The sequence below is a fragment of the Micropterus dolomieu genome, linkage group LG05 (assembly GCF_021292245.1).
Source record: "Micropterus dolomieu isolate WLL.071019.BEF.003 ecotype Adirondacks linkage group LG05, ASM2129224v1, whole genome shotgun sequence".
Taxonomy (NCBI): Eukaryota; Metazoa; Chordata; class Actinopteri; order Centrarchiformes; family Centrarchidae; genus Micropterus; species Micropterus dolomieu.
In genome coordinates this window covers 25567226-25584398 of record NC_060154.1, presented here as the reverse complement: position 1 = coordinate 25584398, position 17173 = coordinate 25567226, and the positions used below count along the sequence as shown (strand labels likewise).

At 40.1% G+C, this 17173-nt stretch overlaps 2 protein-coding genes across 13 annotated transcripts in view; both read right to left on the bottom strand.

The window, feature by feature from the left end:
- Positions 1-17173, bottom strand: part of LOC123971410 (cytoplasmic FMR1-interacting protein 1 homolog) — a 1205200-nt gene that overhangs the window by 833844 nt on the left and 354183 nt on the right. The window lies entirely within an intron of this gene.
- fryl (furry homolog, like) overlaps positions 1-17173 on the bottom strand; it is a 68001-nt gene that overhangs the window by 33780 nt on the left and 17048 nt on the right. For 10 of the 12 annotated variants that reach the window (XM_046050177.1, XM_046050176.1, XM_046050178.1 and 7 more), the window contains 10 exons: positions 7043-7251; positions 6464-6517; positions 5269-5408; positions 5050-5146; positions 3048-3127; positions 2693-2773; positions 2368-2536; positions 1444-1536; positions 1230-1328; positions 696-797 (listed from right to left, as the gene is read on the bottom strand). In XM_046050177.1, the coding sequence (XP_045906133.1) occupies positions 696-797; positions 1230-1328; positions 1444-1536; positions 2368-2536; positions 2693-2773; positions 3048-3127; positions 5050-5146; positions 5269-5408; positions 6464-6517; positions 7043-7162 (1035 nt within the window). In that variant the 5' untranslated portion in view covers positions 7163-7251. Of the gene's footprint in view, positions 1-695; positions 798-1229; positions 1329-1443; positions 1537-2367; positions 2537-2692; positions 2774-3047; positions 3128-5049; positions 5147-5268; positions 5409-6463; positions 6518-7042; positions 7252-15501; positions 16102-17173 lie in introns of those variants that run through there. The other 2 variants (XM_046050174.1, XM_046050175.1) reach the window with 1 other exon arrangement.

Below are 17173 nucleotides of genomic sequence, written 5' to 3'. Positions count from 1 at the left end.
GTAATTGGTTTACAAGGAGTCATTAACAGACCTGAGTTAAAACAGCACTTGAGATAACAGAATATGCAAAATGCATTAGCTAAGATGTAGGACATTTTGGAGGTTGTGTTTAAAGACGCTACACATTTCATTCTCTATTAATTAGTTAAGGTTACACTTGTGATTATTAGTGACACCTAATAAAATTTTATTATGCGTTTGTATTTTGTCCATTTTCAGCTTAAATTACAGTTTTTCTAAAACAAAGACTTTATTATTACCTCTTTAAATCAAGTGCTATTCCTGTACAGATCTGGCTGTTCATAATGTAGGGGAAAGTGCATTATTATCTTTAGACAGAACCAGAGCACACCCTTCACAACAAAGACAAATTCTACAATCAGTGGTTTCACAGCTTGTACTAACAATGGAGTTTCATAATACCAATAATTAATTTCCTTTTAATTGATTCCTTCAATCAATCTGTTGGGGAAAAGTGATTAATGTCACTATTTACAAAGACCAAGAACACCAAAATTTCATTTTAGGATTCATAACACAAGGTCATAAGAACTCTGAAGTTAAAGCTGAAATAGGCATTGTCAAGCCAAATATGGCGCGTTACAATACTATCTGAAGAATGCAGTTATTGTGCTACTCTTTAGAGCACAAACTTTCTGAAATGGATTAGGGGTAAAGGCTAAGGCTGGCAGTACCTTCAGGTGCGAGAGGCAGTTCTGGAGGAAGATGTGCCAGTTGTTGAGGAAGAACTGCTTCTGACTAACACATAGCAAGCATGTCACCAGGGGATATAGAGCCTGGGGAGATAGATAGAACAGTGTCAGCACAAAATAAAATGCAAAGGGATAAGTAGTTTGGGGCGGGAGGGGGCCAAATACACGCTAAAGACAGGCCAAGAGATACAAGCATACATTAAAAAGACCTCAATATATTAGAAAAAACTGAAGACAGTTTGGCAGTTGGTCATTAAACATAATGGACTAACAGGGAGGCTGTGTTTATATTCAAAGTCAAACATTTCTGGATGATAATGACAGACTGGGTGTGCTAGGGACAATAGAAATGTTGACACAATACAGGAAGGGTAAAACAATAGGAGAAGGAAGTAGTAAAGATGCAGAGTGAATAGTGATATGGGTGGGGAGGAAGACAGAAAAAAAAAAAAAAAAAAAAAAAAAAAAAAAAAAAAAAAAAAAAAAAAAAAAAACCTAGGATGGTATAATTATTACCAAAGAGTGCTTCTTTCTGGAACTAAGGTCGAACGTTGTCTGGTACAGCATCTCCACAAAGTTCTTCAGGCATGGCACGTTGACTTCATTTTTTACCGCCTGAGGATGAACAAGTCATTAATGAACCTCACATTGAAAAAATTACATACAGAGATTCATTAATGTAGAGTAAAACTGGAACTGTGTTTGTGTCTGGAACTTTTGTGTTACTCACAGCGGCGACAGGGATGAGGATCTCGACAAAAAGGCCTGCTAGAGCGTGCTTTACATCCTTATCCTTGACTTCTAGGAAATACTGAGCACATTCCTAAGAAAGGATACCAAAGGCACACATGGATGAGGTATACAAAGAAGATATATAATCATGAGACAAACTGGCAGGAGATGGTAAAGTTCGACATACACATACAATATTAATAAAATTACACTGCTAACCCTAAGGCAGGTTTTTGTTATGAACTCCAAATAGGATTTGTATCTCCATTCCTGCAGCATCGCTTTTGCCTCGGTCCTAAGATATGTACAAGCTAGCGTCTCGCAAACTTGCTGACTTTTTTCATAATAACACGTGCAGAATCAAAGACTGCTGCTCAAATGACAAGAAACGCTGGTTTAATTGTATTATTGACATTAATAGGAGCAACCTGGATTTAAGAATTTAGTTTTGTAAATAACAATACAAAATTTATCCTATATTGAGCAGCCTCTAAAAGATCATCATATAGGGAGAAACCATGATATGCACTAAAACGGACTGGTGGAAATCAACCACAATGTCCCATTAACACATTAGGAAATCAAGGTAATTTAAAGAGCGTGTGTGTTTTTACCAGCTATACAGAGATTAATGAAAAGGCTACTGCTCCGTTCATAGCTCTTAGCAAAGTCAGAAGCACACATACACTCAATTCTTGGCGAACCTCACCTTTGATCATTACTCATCTAGCTTTATGAGACATTGCTAAGGAGAGCTGCTGAGTTTGAACAAAGGGCCAGCAGTAAAAAAAAACTGCCTGGTGCAATTTAGCGCACACACACACACACACACACACACACACCCACACCCACCCACCCATATCAACCAAATATACTACAGGTACACTCTGGCAAATATTCATAACAGACAACTATAATTTACCTGCATGAATTGAAAAGAAGCCTCGAAATCCTCCACAGGATACATTTTAACCCGGAAGAACTTCATGCCCATGATGAGACTGATGATGCTCTGGACTACATACGGACTCTGCTCTTTTTGTCTCAGCTCCTTTAGTTCTGTGATGAACTTCTTCCTCACCGCCTGAAACCTGAGCACACAACGATACATACATATACACTTACCAAAAACAACAACAACAACACTCCCCAAAGAGATGAGAGGGGTTAGGAGGTGACTGAGAAAGTGATTAGGTGTGAACAATTTAGCCAGTATTCAGCAAAAAGGCAGAAATAAGCTTGCTTACTTAGACTGTGTAAGGACTCCAATGACCTCAGCATATAGGTCTGCGATGATATGCACATTGCTCGTGTTGGGGCCACAGTACCTGTCAATTGAAGCATGTGTCATCAAGTCTTAAACAGATGTCTTTTTTTGTGGAAAACATTGTGCTGACAGAAGCACAACAGAAGAACTTTCAAGTGTGCCTACTTGAGGCTGACTTAAGTTGCTCAAGGAGAGTTGATTGTGTTTTGGCAGTTGAATAAATAACTGCATAGCCAAACCCAAATGTGAGAGCAGAGTGTTTATTCATCAACACTTTTTATTTAGGTGTTATTCGTCTCTGTCATTGGTTTTTCGCAGTGTTGATGCTTACTTACCCCTCTTTGTGTTTAAAGTGCTTGAATGCCAGGTTTAGAACTTCATGTACTAAAACATCTGGCACTGGATGAAGAGGAATCTGTGACGTAAACATAAAAACATTGGGTTTATTAGAAGCATTGATAGGCTTCATTCTTTCTCTTCGCTACCATTCATTGCCCTCCCTACAGGAGCAAAGCCAAGGACAACTTAGCTCTGGTCTCCGGAGATTGGCTCTTAGTTCAGAATGTTTCTTTGATTTGGACAGTCTGCTTTAGAAACACACTCAAGAGAGTTGGTCTGTTGCCATTGTATTTATTTACTGTGCCCCCCCCCCCCGTGGGGAAAAAACCTCACTAACAACACTGCAGATCATTTCTGTTCCACAGAAGATAAGTGAATAAAAAAGTACAAACCTATTAAACAACACTTTTATCTTTTTTAGTCTGCAAATCACTAGTGAGACAAGAAAACTTTTTTTTAAAGCACAGTAATGCCAACTGTTATCGATGGTGAATGCTATACCAATGCTGTGTTTGACTGAGTGCTCGTTATGTCTTTAATGACCTACAACAGTTAGCTCATCAACACCAACACAGACCCAGAACTCCACTTCTGTCTAGAAGAAGGTGCAGTAGAAATATAAGACATAGTGCATATAATACCATAGCAGACTTAATCACCATAAAAAACACTTATTAGGTGCTTGGATGAGATAATATCAAATGTGAGGTCAACAGGGCACTGACTTCCCCCTTCTATAGGTGCTGGTCATATAATATCATCAAAAAGTTGATTTATTTCAGTAATTCCATTCAAAAAGTGAAACTTGGATATTAAATTCATTCATTACACACAGACGGATATATTTCAAATGCTTATTTAATTTAATTGTGATGATTAAAACTGACAACTAATGAAAATCCCAAATTCAGTATCCCCGAAAATTAGAATATTACTTAAGACCAATACAAGGATTTTTAGAAATGTTGGCCAACTGAAAAGTATGAATGAGTATGATGCCAAGTCCTGTTGGAAAATGAAATCTGCATCTCCGTAAAGTTGGTCAGCAGCAGGAAGCATGAACTGCTCTAAAACTTCCTGGTAGACGGCTGCGTTAACCTTGGACCTCAGAAAACACAGTGGACCAGCAGATGACATGGCACCCCAAACCATCACTGACTGTGGAAACTTTACACTGGACTTCAGGCAACGTGTATTCTGTGCCTCTCCTCTCTTCCTCCAGACTCTGGGACCTTGATTTCCAAAGGAAATGCAAAATTTACTTTCATCAGAGAACATAACTTTGGACCACTCAGCAGCAGTCCAGTCCTTTTTGTCTTTAGCCCAGGCGAGACGCTTCTGACGCTGTGTCTTTTGTTTCACAATCCTCTCCAGGGTGCGGTTATCCCTATTGCTTGTACACTTTTTTTCTACCACATCTTTTCCTTCCCTTCGCCTCTCTATTAATGTGCTTGGACACAGAGCTCTGTGAACAGCCAGCTTCTTTAGCAATGACCTTTTGTGTCTTGCCCTTCTTGTGCAAGGTGTCAATGGTCGTCTTTTGGACAGCTGTCAAGTCAGCAGTCTTCCCCATGATTGTGTAGCCTACAGAACTGGACTGAGAGACCATTTAAAGGCCTTTGCAGGTGTTTTGAGTTAATTAGCTGATTAGAGTGTGGCACCAGGTGTCCTCAATATTGAACCTATTCACAATATTCTAATTTTCTGAGATACTGATTTTGGGGTTTTCATTAGTTGTCAGTTATAATCATCAAAATTAAAAGGAATGAACACTTGAAATATATCTGTCTGTGTGGAATGAATGTATACATTATACAAGTTTCACTTTTTGAATGGAATTACTGAAATAAATCAACTTTTTGATGATATTCTAATTATATGACCCGCACCTGTATATGAAATCATCCAGTGGTGACATGACCCCAGCAACCCAACTGGCAAATACTTTTTATAGGCATTGTAAATCAGTATACAAAAGCAGCGTAGCAGAAAGCTCACCTGTTTTAGAACTTCCACTGAAACTAAACAAAAAATGAAATCTATGGCTAAATCCCTCCGTTCCAGAAGGTAATCTTTGTCCCGGTGCTGTTCATCTCTACAAAAGAGGGAGAGAGGGGAAATAATTGTAAACAAAGAGGTTTTGAGCAAAGTACATATTAAAACTAAATTATGAGGGAGTAGACGACAAGGGGAGTATGAAGAAAACAAGCGTCTCACCCTTTGGACTTAGTGCTAGAGCGAGGCCTGTACTCATAAGACTCATCTTCAGTGCCACTCTGCCGCCGGTACCAGTCGAACAGTGTGCGCAGGAGGGAGGGCAAACAGTGTTCTGCTATTGAGCTCATAGAGCTTATTAACTGGAAAACAATAACATGCAAACATTAGATTCACTCATTCACTCAACCTCTGGTCCTCCAAATTTTTTATGCACATATTAAACACTTATATCTGTTAAATATGCTAATAAAATGATTATACTGAGCAGAGAATGCTCTCCCACAATCAATGAATGAAAAGTGGATATTCAGTAGCTGAATAGCAGGGGGAGTACAGACCAGAAGTTTTACTGTAGCTACTGACTGCAATTGGGATGTCAAATGACATGTTGTGCACATCATAGCGCTGCTGCACTATTGAGCAGCTCCACAGTACATATGGCTGTGTACTGTGGTGTGGATATGTTAAGACCACAGAAATAAATAAGCGGTCCTCCAAACACCTCATCAGCACTTTGATTGCATCGATGATGACACCACTGCATTAACAGTCTGGACAAATGAGACAGCAGTAAATCCTATTACTAACAAGTAAATACAGAAAACAAAAAAATCAGCACTTTAGCAACTCAAGATTATAGCGAATATTTTCAGAAGATACATAAAACATGAGATGAAGTGCTCAGTATGCATAAACTATTCAAGTGTGTGTGTATATTTAAGGGCCAATGCAGCGTGATGAGGGAGGTGGAGGATGGATGCTAGGCAGGAGAGTTATGCAACTGCCTCCTCTGCCCTTATGGCACCGGGCAGATACACTCCAGCACCCAATGCTGATTTAGTGCTTAGGATGACACAGCGATTCTACACTCTCACTTTTGCGCTCTCTATACCCATTTTCTCTCATTCACTCACAATGGGGACAGCTGGATCTATAGCACCGTATCCTTGTTGGCTTTGTGTTGTGCTGAACAAAGCATTCTGCAGCAGGCAGGCCCATTGTATAGAGTTCTGCACCAGCTACAGATGAGGGACAGACGGGCCATTGAGTGGGTGGAGCTGGGGGTTCAAATAATGCGCACGCATACAGGGGTAGGAGAGGACTGTTGTTGCTCCTAGGAAATGAGTATGTCACATTCGTATGCCCACATGTGATCCAGTTTTTACCTCCTGGACATAACAATGCCTGTACTGACCTGGTCAAATTGTGCATCTTCCCCTCTCTGGAGGGATCGGGACAGGGGTTTCTCCTGTGAGCGAGAGAAAGAGATTAAGAATAAGTGTGTTACAAACCCAGCAGAGACATTCTTGGTTCTTGCACAATAGCAGATTGCTGTCAGTCAAGCAGACGGTCTGATGATGAGTAAAGCAAGTGAGAGGACACTGAAGTTTTACTGTGGTGCATTAACTGAACGAGGGGCTGAATGAGAGTGAGGTAAGACTTCTATCAGCCTGAAATCATTACCCTGCCAGGAGCACCCATGTAAAGGAAAGGAACTGAGCTGAATGAAAGGAATATATGGAAGAACAGGCCAGTAAAATCACAGTTAAGTCTGTTAATAATAAACAATTTTATCATTCAAGCAGCTAATATACATAAAAATTATGTTCCTCTCCTGCCAGTTTCCTCACACATCTTTCTGTTTTTCATGAAGTGGCAGTTAGTTGCAAAAGAGAACAGAAGAATCTCAGCAGTGTGGGCCACATTACGTGTCGTGTATTGAATTTCATTTCCTGCGTTTCTTGACACCAGTTTTCACCCCCTGTGCACTCACCAGCGGTTCAGCCATCACCATCTCGATCTTCTTCTCAGCCAGCACAGCAAACTCAGCAAATAGACTCTTGATGACAAACTCCCCGGGCTTGAGCTCGGGGTCGATGGTGATGCTCGACATGGCGGCAACGTTGTGTTTCTCCCACGACAGGGGAGTCACCGAGGTGGGGGCACGGCGTCTACTTACGCTGCTGCTGACTGGTGCAGAAGCTGCAAAAATGGGCAAAGGGTAGAGGTTAAAAAATAATCCAGTGGGAGTCGAAGCAGCAGGTTCAAAACACTCTAGTAAAGCATGCCACATCATGCTCTAGTTTTAATCCAAACAGGAGGACAGACATTTCCTAAAGAGGCATACTGACTGAATTGATGAGGGAGAGCAAGAGAGAAATATTCCAGTGCTGACTAGAGCAAACATACAACTTCCATTTGATTCCAAGCCCCTAATTATAAACTCATTTTCTAAACTCATAGACCATAATAAGCTCAAATCACTTTAAAAAACAAACATAAGGAGAATCAGAACTCCTATTAGAGCTATGTCATTAATAAAAATCTTTATTATAAATCTTTATATTCATATGTATGTATATCTAAATCTACAATAAGGAAATATTACAAACAGCTTTTTCAACAATGTTGGTTTGCAACCGATTTGGTAGAAAAGCAAGTAGACTTGCACATGGAAGGCCAACAGTTTAACAGTTTGACATTTTCTGTAGGCTAAATATATAGTTAGCAGCTAGTGAGCTTAGTTAGCATAAAGATCGGAAACAGCTAGCCTGGCTCTGGCCAAAAGGTAACAAAATCTGCATGTCAGCACCACTAAAGCTCACCAATTAACATGTCATGTCTCATTTGCTTAATCCACACAAAAACTTAAAATTTGAGAACGAGATACTGTTTATGTAATATACTGGGTTTTAACTAGCAACTTAGGTCATCAAAGGTCTGGTGAACCCTTACTGAGAATGCAGAAGTTGACACTATGGGCAGGGTGTTCAGAGTGTTGCAGTTTCTTTGCTTCTGCATTTAGAAATCAACCTAGTTGTGCCAGATAACATGCTTTTTCCTTTTTTAGTCTTCAGGATTAACTGCAATTTTGAAAATTGTCTGGTATTGAAGAAATTATGTATGTTGAAAAAACTACTTTTTGAAGCTTTGCAATCGTTTTGTTATTTTTATCTGTCAGAACAGCTTTTAAAAAGCCAAGTACTATATTGAACTGTTATACATTATGGAGCTGTGAGTAACCCTCAAAATAACAAACCCAGTGCTAAATGTGTTGCTGACTGTTAGATTCCTAACGCATTTATATTTCATGTAAGCACATTTGCCAGATTAATCACAAAGTAGAACATAAAAAGCTTTACAACTCACAGGAAATTAGGGGCAGCAGTCATCTACATATTAACTGATCTGATTTAACTTAAGTATGCATAAATGTTATTTGTGACAATTAAGGGATAATACAGTGACCTTTGATTACGGCCAGGTGTTCGTGTTTAAGGGAGGGCTTTGTTATTTATTTGAATTTCCCAGTTTTTTGTTTCCTTTTACCACAGAAAATGCTGGTGCAGTGTAAACGAGTCACTGTGTTTAGGGAGGAAAACAGCGTAAGTAAAATGTCAATTGTGGGCCAGCAAAAAATTGTGCTGTTACTACAGCACAGCAGTAGAAGGTATTTCTGGGATTAATCACACTACCATCATATACCGAAAGGACTGAAGAAAGTTCAGTGAAGAGAAAAGTAAAACACTGTAAAACTTAATGACCACAGAGCTCCTTCAGCACTATTTAGACTGGCTTTCTGAAACACATTCATCTAGGGTCACTAAGGGAACCCAGAGCTCTCTGCACATTTGCATGTGGCACAGATCATTTGGTCACCCTATTCAAATAGTATAAGCAAATCTTAAGGGTCTACATTAGGGTGTTTAGGGAGACGGCGAGAAGCTAGAGTCCACAGCTTTGGAAAACAATCCCATATAGGTGTAATACACAGGTGTCTACATATTTTGCTTGGGTAGCCCTATACCTTTGGCTATACAGGGTAAACACTAAATCCCATCTTTATATTCAAGATCATACAGACTCAAAATTTAAATAAACAAATAAACATAAAACTCAAATTGCCATGAATCCTCAATAACAATACATCTCTGTTAAGTAAATAATTTACATCTCACAGCAGCATAGGTTTACTTATATTAACCCAATAAAAATATATACAACTCATAGGTGAAAAAAAAGTATCTATAGTGTTGTAGGGTCTCTAAGATACCTGAAGTTTATTAGGCTAGACCGCATTTACTCTCATGGCCTCTTAATGGTTTACTTATCTGTGTTTTTAATAGGAGGACAGTCATGTAAGGGAACACGCACAAACAATAAATTACCTTGAAAAGCACTTATGCACCAGCTCAGCTTCTATTTACCAATAAAAGGTGATGAGAACTGCATCACCATCATAAAATGCTTGTCTACATATCTATTCAAATGCACAAGAATTCATAACATTCAACAGTGCTCTTGAGATTTATGCTACAGCTGGCACACAACTCTAGTCCACAATGGATCTAGTCCAGCCAAATCAACTGACCCTTTACCTCATTCCCTCCCATGAAAAGCAAAGCCTTGCTCGGTTTCTTTCTGGTTGTCACAGAAACACTCTGAATTCTTAATAGTCTGAATAGCACTGAGGAGCAGAAGTGCAGGGAAAAATGTTTTTCAGCTAAGGAAAAACATCCATACTTGGGATATATAGTGTTACTTTATGACAAAAAACAGAAAAGATACAGATTGTCTGGTATTAAAAAGTACTCCAATTCTCCAAACCAACTGCTGTAACCAAAACATCAGAGATAAGGTTTCGGTTATGAAGCATTGTGATGTAATACGCTGTTGCATTAAACAAGTTGCAGTAACATTTACATTCAACAAAAACTGCAAACTGTGTTCGGAATCAAACGCTTGGTTGTTCAGTTTACCGGTGAAGTCTTGATCTAATGCACCAGAACAGGTACTACAGTACACTGTAAAATGTCAATGTTATATTTTTTATTAGAAATGAGTAATTGGGCGGACCTAGATGTGCTGCAATTAACAATAATTTAAATTTACATTCTATCAATTATTTCTTCAATTGAACTAATTAGGAATTAATCTATGAAGTTATGATAGGAAATTGCTTATGCAAATGGCGAAAAGCAATCAACAATTATTACTAGTTTTACTTAATAAAATGTAAATAAGGTATTAAAATAAAATGTAAACCAATTTTAATAATATCTCCCATTACAAACCTAAGGCCATTTTTAAAGTATGCCTTAGGCCAACAATAACCCCTAAAAATTAAAAGTAAAATATAGCAAAACATGGAAAATTAAGCATTCTGAATTTTTTACAGAGCGAATAAAAGGTGGCCGGGGGCAGTGTAGTAGCAAGTGTTGTGGTCATGTTGTCCAGCAGCACAGAGAGCCTTTCAAGCCTTTCCCTCTTTGTTTACTGTGCTTCACCAACACCCCAATGATGTCACATAGCCAGCTCCTAATATCCAATCAGTACTGGGCGCTCGACCCCCTCCAATCTTTCTTTTCTCTCCCACCCTGGGCCAGCCGGATTGTTGACTGGTTCACACAAATGAATACCCAAACACTGCACTTGTCCAGTTAATGACACAAAGAGGGGGGGAAAAAAAACACAAGCCATCCTTTCCTGGGTAAAGTCTACACAGTGCCTCGCCCTCTTCCCTTTTAAGACATGCCAGTCATTTGTGGGATTCCTAATAAAAGCTGACACCAGTGCACATATCTTGATCAAAACACTGAAAAAGGTTTTAAGCCAGGAACTGTACTGACTGAAAATCTAGTGACTCACTCACAACCCTGAGGTCATGTTCCTTTTCCCATTCAAATCTAAATGCAAAAGATCAAGCGTGCCTTGCAAATATGTAAATAAAATAAGGCTTGCCCCATGCTGAAGAGCTTCAAGGAATGCCCTTCAGCATGGTAGCATTTCAAGTTGTTTGTTGCTGAATCTACTGTCAAATGTTTTCAGTGCAATATTCAAAATGGCAAATTTAAATCTGATTTGCCAATTGTTCAGAGTTGTTCTTCCTCCATAAATATCTTCAAATCTGTAAAAATACGGCGTATCTGTGGTCTGTCTTAGCCTGGCAAATTTGCTCAAGAGAACACTGGTATCTAAAGAATTCAGAACTGCAGCTACCGCTATGATAGAAGGAACGGAGCAGTTGCTACTAAAGTGATGTATAAGAAATAGCTTATGTTTTGTTATGAGAGGCCTGTAAGCCCAACTCAGCTAGAGTTCCACGGTTGTGCTTAAGGAACCCCACAGGATTGCACAATTACTACAGCAGTGACTCCACCTTGTCACCGTTAAAATAAAGCCCTCCCAAACCCCTGCTCACTTCCCCTGTCAGGACAACCAGAAACAACAGCACAAACACACACATGCTGTTGGAATGCAGGGCCGTGAGTGTGTCCATTTTTTTTTAATAGGGAGACAAAGAAATCACTGGCAATGTTTATTTGTTGTGGCCTTGCCAATTCTGCTATTGTGTCTCAACATGCTCAGCCTCTGACGAGTTACCACTAGTGTACTCTTCATCAATACTACTTCCAAGTAAATAAATAAAAAGAATGTAAAGTTTACAGGGCAAAACTAATGTGTTACCAGAAGCTGACAAGACTTCAGTACAACACAGGGATAGATTGAGAAACCAATAGGCATGCTCCATCATGAATCCAATTTTCTTTTTACCAATAAAGGGCTAAACTGTGACATCACCATGTGTCTTAACTGTTGAACCAGGCTAACCAAACGTGTCGAAGATCTCTGTACCTTAGGACAAGCAAACACCAAAGCAAACCATTGAACAATATTTTCTGTATTAATAACATAGGGGGGGAGCACTGCAAAGAGAGTGGTCCTGAATGGAAGTTGTAGAGGGACAGCTTAAAGAGGGTTTCTGTAATTAGGCCCTCTTTACATGAGGGGCCCAATGAAAAACAGGTTAGGGGAGAGAGGGGAGAGGTGTGGGGCAATTAAGAAGAGGGAGACATTGAATAGGAAGAAATAGATTATTCGACAGGTGGATGTTTTACTGCTAAGCTAACCAAAACCTCTATAAAGCCATGTGCCCTGTTGATTTACAACAATGTTTTGAAAAATAAGTGATATAAGGTCTAAAACTGTGTTCAATGGTAACAATCCCAGTTAAACTGAAATCAGGAAGTAGGCACAACTAAAAAGAGAAGAGAAACTTCAAAAATGTGTATATCTCATTACAAGTATAATAATTATCATATTAGAAATGAAAGCACTGTAACAGCATCTTTTTATACCGATTCTGTTCATGGACATGTTTCAGCAGGCACTGGGTGAGAAGCAGGGGAAATCCCAGCCAAGTCACCAATCTATTACATGACAAAATAAATATGTTCAAACTCACATTCATGCCTATTATAAGCAATTATAAGGTTCTTATTTGCATAACCTGCATATCTTTGGAGTGGGTGAGTAAACCAGAGCACCTGGAGAAAACTGGCGCAGAGACAAGGAGAACATGCAAATGCCACATAGAAAAGCTCCAGACCAGAGACCTGTTTGATGTACTGTAACAGTCTTAGTTACTGAGATAGTTTTCTGCTTTACGTTTTGCCAAATAACCCAGACTTTACCTGTCAGAGACGCAAAATGACGATGACTCAGTGTCTGAAAATCGTAATTTTCTAAGAGTAAACTACTTAGTGTTTAATATGTAGCACATTTTGGCATCAACACATCACAGAGACTGCTCTCAAGAAAGGTTTGATTCTGTACATTAAATGTTGACATTGGCATTATTCCAGCTACTAGACCTGAGTGCTGCATTCAACACTGTTGACCACAGTCCACTGCTCCACATTAGAAAACTGGGTTCGGCTTTCTAGTACAGTTCTAAATTGGTGCAAGTCTTCCCAACGTGACAGAGACTACTCTTGTAATCACAACAAACCAAAACAAAGTGCAGGTCCCAAAGATAAGTCTAAACACATATATGCAAAACATAATTTCTTGTTATGCTGATGGCACTGAAATTTCTCTCCTTCCGCTGATGAGGGTTTAATAGGTCGGCTCACTCCTTAAACATGTGGCCTATGTAGCGCCTCTGCTCGTTTTCCTTGCAGCTTAATATTTCACAGAAGTGCAACATTTTCTTCTCACACTAGTGGAAGTGCTCTTCTTTATTTTAGGCAGCCCGCCTATAATTCAGCGCATAAAACAAACAAACCTATCGTCTCATTATATATGTGTGGTCATACTGCCAAACTACCTACATGCAATTAGAGCAGGGACTAATTAATTGGCAGTACTGATGTTAAAAATTTTGTTGCGTATGGGAAAAAAAATAAAATAAAATAAAATAAAATACATTGAAGCTGTGCACATTACACCATTTAACAAATTTTTTCAACAACTTTGTGATTAAATCAACAAATGGTTAAGGGCCAAATTAAATATCTGATCTAATCTTCTCAGATCAGTTTGACGACCACTCCCAGATTAAAATCCAAACAAGTCACTTTTAGATACCATGCGCATATATCTTGAACAAACTTCAAAACTTTCATATCTAGAACAAACTTTTATGACACGTTCCCAACTGCTATCAGCGGTAGTATATGTGTGAGAGCAAGCCACAGAAACAGAGGGGAAAGCTGACGTGAAGCTCTCCATCACCATCTATAATACAAAAGAAGTCCTAAACTTGTGCTCAGTTGGTGCGAAATGTACGTTTCCCTCGATTGGCCGCAGAGTTGGTGATATCACTTTCACATCTCTGGATGTACAAGCCCATGAGTAATGCTATACTGAAAGTGCTGCAAGTGCTGACAGCAGGACGTAAGGATTGAATTTTTCTATGATGTTTGCATCAAAGTGATGAATCTTAAATTGTCAGGTATTTAATTTGACAAAAGTCAGGTTGTCTGGTTATTTTGTTAATAACAGTTTCCATAAGTGAGTGAGTGAATATCTATATCAATATTATAACATAAAATTATATATACACTGTGGAAGAAGTTCATATTGCCCATTCTGACTTGCTCCTGTGGCCACTAAGAGAGGAATCAATGCCCAATATAAATTCCATTTTCAAGTAGAACAACTCAGGTGATCCCCTGAAAAAGGCAAGCCTTACATTGCTTTTTGGACAAAAGGAATGTCTGGTCAGAGTTTGTCTGGTTCTGGCTCTGCAATCACAGCAAAGCTATGTGTTGTAGGCGATGTGCGGTGCGCTGTGCACTCACTGAGTGGAAAGCCAGGTTTATCAAATTAGACACACCTCAAAAACATGAAGCACCATTAAAGTCATAATGCAAGATCTAAATATAAACACAAGCAGAGCCCCACTACCGAACACAGCAGTGTGAGCTGTTATTTTCCAAAACTATATATAAAAATATGTCAGGATAAAAGTGCGTAATTTCAAGTTGATCAGCACCAGCAGATTGCTATATGCTGTCCACCTTTGTCCATCACTACATTACAATGAGACTGAGGAGGCAGCGCCTTTTTTATTCCTGATGTAATATGGGCAGCCTGGGAAGCTAATAATAGGAGGGAACCAGAAGACAGATCAATAGTAGGGAAACATTAGCTGCCCCAGAGGGAAGAGAGAGAAGAATTATAAAAGGAGGAAAGGAAAAAAGGGAGGCATGAAGATTGTGTTGAGTGCTTCTAAGAGATACTAAAAGGAGAGATATTCAACGTTATAATAAAAAAAGTTGACAAAAGATGGAAAGAGAAAGCTGGGAGCGGCCAGCACCATAAGAGTAAAGAAGAAAGTCCACTTGTGTTCTGTATCAGCACATTATCTAAGGGACAACCAGGAGCTAGAAGAACAATGATGAGCAAGGGGAAGAGGGTAGACTCTGTTGAAGAAAGAGGTTAATTGCCGCAACCTGCATACACGTCAAACAAGCCTGGCTAAACATCATCAGTCATCCTGACAACCCCATTAATAACCACTTTTCTTATACAGGGAGGTGATCTTAAAGCAGGGCCCGGATTGCATGCAAGCATGTACAGCGCTGCACGGGTTCTGCAGGCTGTGTGTGGCAGATAAGTACGGTGGCCAAGTGTGGTATGTAAATGCTCCGTACTTGTATAGCGCCTTTCTAGTCTTTTCGACCACTCAAAGCGCTTTTACACTACATCTGCATTCACCAGTCACACACATTCATACACTGAGCCTAAGTGCTCAAACGGAAACTAACATTCACACTCACTCATACACTGGGGCAATTCGGGGTTCAGTATCTTGCCCAAGGACACTTCGACACGCAACCAGGAGGAGCCAGGGATTGAACCGCCGACCTTCCGATTAACGGCCAACCCGCTCTACCTCCTGAGCCATGTATGTAAACATGAGTGCACACTTTGCAAGGTACTCACAGCTGCTACTCCAAGACTTGAGCAGAGATTTGATGCTGATCTCAAAGAAGACAGAATCCTGCAGGCTCAGCATGGCGGCTCTCAAAAGTTAGGCTTCACCAGGAGGCACAAGTGTTACAGGGCTCCTGTCATTTTCATCTCACAAAACCCAAACGTTCCACTCTTCTTGAAAATACACACCTCTCATACGCCTTCAAAAAGAAAATCTTTACACCGCTCACATTTGCTCCTCTCCCCTGACTGGAGCTGAATACTACCCTCCACAGGTGCTAGTTAAAGGCATCATCCTGAACGACAGCGGGAGCTGCTGCTGAGCAAAGACCCAAGAAGTGCTCGCAGTTAGTTTCCTCTGCCACCTAGGTCACTGAAGAGTGAAACGGAGCTGGAAGAAGAGGAGAGAGAGCATAGCCTGACTAGTTAGAGAAGTATTCCACCCCAGTGCCTGCTGCCCACTTGCCAATCCACGGAGTCCCTCATCCCCATTTCAGCACAGAAAAATCCAGCAAGGCGAAGGACAAAACTGTGTGAGAACTTTTGCTCCTGATAGGAGAGAAACAGCAGCAGAACTGTACACGATAGAAGTCTTAACAATGCACGGCAATATTCCCTCTCCTCTTCTCTTCCTGTGTGTGTGTGTGTGCCAGTCCTAGTCCACTAGCACGGTCAGCCTCCCTCTGCCTCCCCCAAAAGCTCTCTCCCTCTCCATTCGCTCACGGGCAGCCCCTCCTCTTCCGAGCTTGCTCTTGTTCTTTTACTGATGCCTGCTCTTTTCTGTCAGACAGAGAGAGAGAGAGAGGGAGAGCGAGCTTGTTTCAATAGCAAACAGAAGGAGGAGGGAGCAGAGTGTGGGTGATGTCATCAAAATGCTGCGAGTGTTCCCTGGCTGTGTTTCAGCAATGCATACGCATGTCAGAGCTGCTACTGTGCTGCCTCTCCGCTGGCCTATCAAAACGACACTTCCTGTAAGCTCCACAGCAATACTGATGCGTCATCCCTGACTGCAGTAGGAGGAAAAGGAAAGAATGGGAGGATGGAGGAGAAAGAAAAAAGGGAGGATCCATTGAACATGGGGGTGCACTACACCATAACTAGTAGTCCCACTCTTACTCAGATCTCTGCCCCAAAACAATATGTTCCTAAATTATGTGTGCCATACCTTCCCATCTTCAAAACAGAGTAAACTGTACTCGAGGTGCACTCAGAAAGAATATAAAAGGTATTTTAAGATATTTCACCAGACCAAAACATGGGACTTGGGTACCTGATATTGGTTCTTTCTGCTAATTTCTAATCTCAGATCATAGCGTGAAAGTGATCATAGCTAATCCATTTGTTAAATTAACCATTCACACCCAGTGGAGTCATAGCCATTACATCATTGCTCTGTCCAAAAGCTACCAAGCATAGTAACACACAGCATGATACACAAACTACACACTGCATTAGTGAGAAAACAGCTCACTGTGTTTGTGTGATAGTGAGAGAGAAATACAAACACACAGACGCACACCTGATTCATCTGATATTTTAATCTTGTGTTGAAAAACAGATGCGCATGACATCAAGCAATTTGTAGTCGAACACAGGATTAAGTTTGTTAACAAAATATTCTGAGGGGAAGAGCGCTGGGAAGGCTGCAAAAGACAAGCGCTCTTTGTCTTCTTTTAGTTTA